General features: G+C 38.8%; 2 protein-coding genes across 2 annotated transcripts; both read right to left on the minus strand.

Annotated features, from left to right (window-relative positions):
* Positions 1–2884: 2884 nt before the first annotated feature.
* Positions 2885–3823, minus strand: LOC150084483 (uncharacterized protein F54H12.2-like). Its single transcript, XM_090376261.1, has one exon. The coding sequence runs from the start codon at positions 3821–3823 to the stop codon at positions 2885–2887; it is 939 nt and encodes a 312-aa protein (XP_090232387.1).
* Positions 3824–5159: 1336 nt separating this feature from the next.
* On the minus strand, positions 5160–5603 carry LOC150084484 (uncharacterized). The gene has a single exon (XM_090376262.1). It carries the CDS (start codon positions 5601–5603, stop codon positions 5160–5162), a length of 444 nt encoding a protein of 147 aa, XP_090232388.1.
* Positions 5604–7052: the final 1449 nt, after the last annotated feature.

Consider the following 7052-nt stretch of genomic DNA (forward strand, 5'->3'; position numbering starts at 1 on the left):
CTGCAGATATTATATGTGAAGTGATATACTCTGTGGCTTCATCTATCGACTGTGTTTGTATATATTGTTCATCCAGGGTGACAACTGATTGAAATTTGACCCAGTTGGCTTGAGAGAACTTCCATTTCCTGCAGGGTATGATTAATGGTGGTTGTGCAGTGAGCAGGTCGCAAATAATCGGAAAATGGTCGCTGCCCATGGGATCGTCTATAACAGACCATTCTATAATTGGATACAGAATCGGGGAACATATTGATAGATCGATTGCAGAGGTTTGTCCAGTTGGTAGTTGTATGTGAGTAGGTGCACCAGTATTAAGAACAGTAAGGTTTTCCTTATCCAGAAAGGTTTCAATTAAGCGGCCATGGATATCTAATTTTGTCGATCCCCATAAGGGGTTGTGGCCATTGAAATCACCCAAGAGACAGACAGGGGGGTTCTAGTTGCATTAGCAGGTTTTCAAGGTCTTGGTAAGAGAAGGTATGACTTGGTGGGAGATAGACTGATACCAGTGTTAAAGCAATCTGGGTTATCAAACGTACGGCGACAACTTCAATTGTAGTTTGCAAAAAAATTTGCTTGGTCGGGATATTTGAGCTGACTAAGATGGCCACACCCCCACGGGCAGTATTTGAATTATTACGATCGTGCCGATAGATTACATAGTTCTTTATGTTGGTGGAAATTTGCGGAGTTAGATAGGTTTCCTGTAGACAGAAACCAACTGGAGAGTAGCGGTTAATTAAGACTTGAATATCGTTAAGGTTGCTACGAAATCCTCTACAATTCCATTGTAGAATGTAAGGCATTACTGATGTTTAGTAGAAGAAGCTGCTTCTGACTGTTTTTTTAATGTGACTGTCTTGTGACGTTCAGGCCTTGGTTTATCTTTTTTTGGGAATAATGGTCGACCGGTGTCCATTTCTTCTTCCGCATATATTTCTAAGATCGGTTCTTCCTGTCTGGATGAGTCAATAGTATCCATAGACGTTTCTTGGATATTCTTTTTTAAATTTGAGTTGCGATTATTCGGTATAGAAGAAATCACTGGGGAAGGAGAAGAAGTTGTAGCTGGTACTGTAAGTGCAGTATTACTTGCCTGGTTCAACTGTTTCGGGACATTGGACTGTTGCTGAGAGAGAACAGTCCGAGCCCAGTCAGAGATTGAGGTGGTAGAAGGGACTGTAACATCAGTTTGAGTGGCTACTGATTGATATTTTTGCGTAATATTGGCGTACGTACGTTTATTCATACTGGGAGCAATTAATTTCCGTGCTTCCTGAAAGCTCACTTTATTTTCAATCTTATATTTAACGATTTGCTTTTCAGTTTTCCATCTATCGCACGTCCTTGAGTAGGCAGGATGGTTTCCCTTACAGTTGGGACAAGTCATTTCTTTTGCCAAGCAGTCAGTTTGGGTGTGGTCAGCGGACCCACAATTAGGACAAACCTGGTTTCCTCTGCATGCCGTTTGAGAGTGGCCATACTTCTGGCACTTAAAACATCTCAATGGGTTAGGAATATATGGTCTAATGCGGCAGAGTAGGTAGCCTGCTTTTATCGATGGTGGTAGATTTGGCGTGTTAAAAGTTAGAATAATATTCCTTGTAGGTGTGAGTATATTTTCTCTTTTCACCATAATTCTTTTCACAGCAGTGACATTTTGATCTTGAAGCTCTTGTGTTAACTCCTCCTCCGTGACATTCAATAGATCCCAGCTGGATATAACACCCTTAGATGTATTTAGGGTGGCATGGGGAGAAACCTTTACTGGAATTCCAGCAAAACTTGTAAGTTTTAGCAGTTTCTCTGAATGTCTACTGTTCGCTGTTTCCAATAGCAGGTCGCCTGATTGTAATCTCCTGACTGTCTTAGGAGATCCTGCCAAACTTTCCAGTTGTTTCTGGATAAGGAACGGAGAGAGCTTACTGAGAGGCTGATCTGCAAGAGAGTGCATTATAAGAAATGCAGGACAATTTGTCGCTGAGGAAGTGGTTTTCAACCTCTTGGGTTGCGACGTATTATGGTCAGGGTCTAACTCTGGCCGAGAGCTTGTCGGCTCGAGAGGCGGAAAGGCATGTTGATCCATGTTTGCTCCTTTTAGTCCTTGGCAGATGAGCTTTTCTGCCAAGACTTCCGGCCCCGCCACGAGGAGGCAGGAGCAGTGCCCGGTGTGACCAAGCGTAGAGTATTAAGTGTTAGTAAAAGAAGTATGAAAAATAAAGAAAGGTAGCTTTTCTTTCTTGCTCTGTACAAGTACTTTTTGTGACAGTAGCTGATATAAAAAATAAATTTCTTAAGGGCAGTAACTTAATATAACTTTAAATCGCTTTTATATAATCACTTTTTAAGCACAGAGAAAACGCTCGATCACATTCGCTTGGCACCCGGGGCCCAGGTAGATGTGAGGGATCTGTATTGACTACAAGGAGACACGGTTTTGGTAGCATCCGTGTAGGTAGTTCATCACGTGCACACACTCCCAATGGAAATTTCCGTGTGTAGACATCCATCTGTAAAATCTGTTCAATCTGTTCAGTGTTCATAATCCAGAAGTACCGAGCGATCCCTGGTGATCGAAAGGATGTTTTCAAACTCTGCGAACAACACCACTGTAACGTTCTCGGGTAGGTGAACAGAAAATTTCAGTTCGATACGTACACTTCCTCGTCTATGAGTATTGACGTGTTCGCCTACGGCATTATGGTCAGGAGAGAGGTCAAATCCATACAACACATTACCTTCTAGGTATTCTTTATAGGAAATATCATTACCCACATCACGTGTCCACTTGTTCAGTGATGTGAAAAGAGTGAGGTATGATCTGGTGTAATGACCCTCTTTATAATTAGGTGTCAGAGGTTGACTTGGATGCTGAATACCATCAGCTGACACTACCAGATAACATAAATTGAAGTGGGCAAAATTGAATGGATTGCGGACTGACCGAACCATTGAATGCTTCACTTGCAACTAGACCTATAACTAATCGAGAAGGAATGTCGCCCAGATAGATGTTGTCTCTTGTAGAATCACTCATACCTTTAGGAATCGAGTAATAGCTGACTTGGACCCTGTTTATGGGGTAGTGAATAGGATTTTTTTCAAGCACAGTCAAGTGGGCTAACAGAACTTTAGGATTTAATCTTACTTTGTGCACGAAGAGGGTTGCTTCCTGAATATGAACTCTGCATTTCATGTCTGTGGTGACGGCCAATAAACAGAATTCTGGGTTACTTCGCACTAGACGAATACGTAGTGACACATTATTAACGATATATCTTGCCTGGTGACACAAATCCAGATGTAGGCGCCCTAGAATTTCCACACTCCTTGATTTTGCAATTGAATCCTGTCGTTTACACATCCCACATTCTGTCTTGGTGAACATTTCACTGACATCCGCAACGTCATCTTTCATGTACAGTTCTGTTGTTAATTGGGTACATTTGGCACCGCGATCGTAATTCAGAAGTTTTTCTAAATATGCCCTGTAGGGATAAGTATCTGCTGATGCACTGATTAATTTACCTTGTAAAAACAGATCGACCTGACTGAAAAGGGAATGAAAAAAATTGTTCACCACACTCACAGATGTGGCATCTATCTCTTTCCCGTCACTATGTGTAACACGAACTTTCAGACGTAAAAATGTTTTTCCAAAATCTAAATATTCTTCTGAAGTACCGGGAATAAAATATTCGATGGGGCCTCCACTATCCACACTGCCTAGTGGTTGAAAAGTCACATAAGATGAACGTTCGATAGATAGGTTAATAGCCGGTTTTTGAAATAGATCTAGTTCTGACATCATAAGCTCCATGTTTAAAAAATATCTCTGCGCTTCCTCTTCTTCCCTCTTCCTTTCTGGTTCAGAACCTTGTTTGAAATGGACTGACCGACTTCCGATGCTCTGTTTATAAAGGATCGTTTGAGGGGCACCCCCTCCAAAACATCACCAATCACGTTTTGACCTGCTCTTAAAACATGCTTACCCACAAAACGGGCAGCGGGTTTCAAAAGTGGTGTTAGAAAAGAGAATGCTGAACGCAAAATGCTACCAAGTCCGTACCCACGCTGCAAAGGTTGTCCGGCAAATGCATTACCACCTCCCGCTTGTACCGTGTAGTAATCAATGTATTCACTCATCTTTACGAAAATGCAGCTTCACTAAAGTCTTCCCACTTCTGAACTCTAGAAACTGTCCACTGTCTGTACAAATACTGATGGACACGGTGTGAAACCTATGTCTCAAAAGTGGGTAATAGTCTGGGTTTTCGTATGTAAATGTGTTCTGTTCAATACAGGGACCAACACGTAACAGTGGAGCACACGTATCACCTACAATCTGGTCCTGAATCAGGTTGGAATAAACAAAATACGCTGAGACACCCCGTTTTATATCTGCAGGGTACTTCCCACTGACAGCTCCACTCAATTTAGTACCAATCTGGTGAAAGCCAAGCATAAGACTTAAACCTGGGGAATCTTGTGGAAACACTAATGAAAAGTTTTCTGTTATATGTAAAGTCAGGGTATCGTCTGAATTAACATTTCCACTTAAACTCGGGCAGACGCTCAACATTGCATCAAGAATACTAGAGATTGATTTATAGTTTCCATGTGGAAGCACACACATCTGGTAACTGCCACCAGTAACAAGAGTAAAAACAACATCTCTTGCGCTTGGGGCAAAAGAAATTTGACCTTTGATAGGTAATACACTCTCACCAACAGATGTATCTGTAAATACACGGCAGCCTTTCCCCCGTACACCTGCTTTTTGAAGTCCAAATAATTTTACTAGTTTCTCGGGCAATTGTATTTTACCTTTTCCATGCACATTCACTGAAAATTGATATTTTGCAACAGTCTTTGTGTGTACTATAAATGAAATAAGGGGATGAACACTGTTTAACTCATCTAAAAGATGTTGATAATCTTTATACTTTAAAGAAAGGACATGTAAAATTCGTTCAGAGTCATAATCATCGCGAAGTACATGAAATTCATCGTATCCTTTTGTGATATTGTTCCACACTCCTGGTAGATGGATTTCAGAAAGTGCCACCACCCACTTCCCACTCAGATTAATTTCCCGGGGTAATTGAACTTTGAAACGTGATTGGGTGTTATCGGGATACATGTCCATACTTGCATTACTTGGTAGGGTTAGGTAAAACATCTTTGCTTCGTACCCAAGAATTGTAGGATGCTGGGTATCCAAGCCACTTCACAAGTAACTGTCTTTGGCCACGCACTGTCCGCTTCCCAAGTACTTTTTCAATCAGATACACGTTTTCTGGTACCTCGTTATCAAAACTGACTCTCTGTAGCTGATGTTCATAAAATGTCCCTTCTATCACCTCACCATCTCTCCCTTTAACCTTATATACTACAGGGTGCCTTTTGATTACTTGAGCTATGAAAAACACCTCCTCAGACCAATTCCCTCTGAACGCTTTTCGAAAATTATGGCTATCATCACTAAGAACAACATGGTCACCGATTTTAAACTTGGGTTCCGAAACTTTTGGATGGGGTCTATATAATTTAGCATAAATTGTTTCTTCATTATGCATAGTGACATCTGCAGGGGCCATACCAATAGATCTGTGTACAGTTTCATTATAAGTTTTCACTAATTTTTGCAGCACATGAATATATTTATCATTTTTTGAATATGTAACCCTTTTATAAATTTTTTCTTTTAATGTTCGAATAAATCTTTCTTCCATAGAAGCTTTCTTTTCACTTCTAGTGGTGTAAAAGTGGATATTTTTAGATTTGAATAATGCACGCACTTGTTTATTAGTAAATTCCTTTCCTTGGTCACTATTAATATTAAATGGTACTTCTTCTTTAAAAATAGATTTGAAAGCTTTAACTACTTCTTGTGAATGTTTAGATTTTAATGGTCTTACCCAACCATATCGTGAAAAGCAATCAATACACACGAGAAGAAAATGAACCCCATTATTTGCTTTAGCAAGATTTGACATGTTGGCTAAATCACATTGAAATGTATGGTGAAGACCAGGAACTTTCATCTGGTTATGAGGAAAATTTCTTCGTTGCTGTCTGTGTCTCACATATGTGGGCTGTCCCGATAACCATTCTTTCACAGTATGTTTGGGTAATTTTGTATGTTTTTGTAAAGCATTAACACTAGCAAAGCTCCCCACCACAGTAGGATTATAATAATCTTCTAACATGTTCTCTTTATTGCAGGTAAAACAACACTAACTCTGGAACAGAAGATACTTACCTTTATAGTACTTTTCATACTTTTTGTAATGGGAGAATTGTGGACTGTCCTTGAAAAGAGAGCTGTGTCAAGATTTTATCAGAATAATGATTCCTTTGTAAATAATTTTGTTAACAGTGTTCAATAAAAGACTTCGTTCATTATAATTCTGTGTCTTCCTTAAAAGTTATATTTAAAATCACTTTCAACTGACAAAATACTACCATTGATTTGTTAATGAATACTTTAATTATGTTCAAATAATACCATTGATTTGCTCATGAATACTTTATATTCAAATAATACCTTTGATTTGCTCATGAATACTTTAAAAAATACCATTGATTTCCTCATGAATACTTTAATTATATTCAAATAATACCACTGATTTGCTCATGAATACTTTAAAAAATACCATTGATTTGTTCATGAATACTTTAATTATATTCAAATAATACCACTGATTTGCTCATGAATACTTAAAAAAATACCATTGATTTGTACATGAATACTTTAATTATATTCAAATAATACCATTGATTTGCTCATGAATACTTAAAAAAATACCATTGATTTGTACATTAATACTTTAATTTATTGCCTGTTGTTTAAAATAGTCTTCTCATTTAAAATTCTTTTAAAAATATACCAACCAGCAGCAAAATTTAAAAAAACACCTTCAAATTCATGGGGGAACAAAACCCTCTCTTTGAATTCCAAGAATTACCACAAAAGATTATGACGTCATAAGACATGTTACACTATGCGTGTTTTAACATTGTGCGACGGTACCGCCGCCTAGCGG

This window comes from Mastigoproctus giganteus, chromosome 6 (assembly GCF_048544385.1).
Source record: "Mastigoproctus giganteus isolate SK-2022 chromosome 6, ASM4854438v1, whole genome shotgun sequence".
NCBI classification, from domain to species: domain Eukaryota; kingdom Metazoa; phylum Arthropoda; class Arachnida; order Uropygi; family Thelyphonidae; genus Mastigoproctus; species Mastigoproctus giganteus.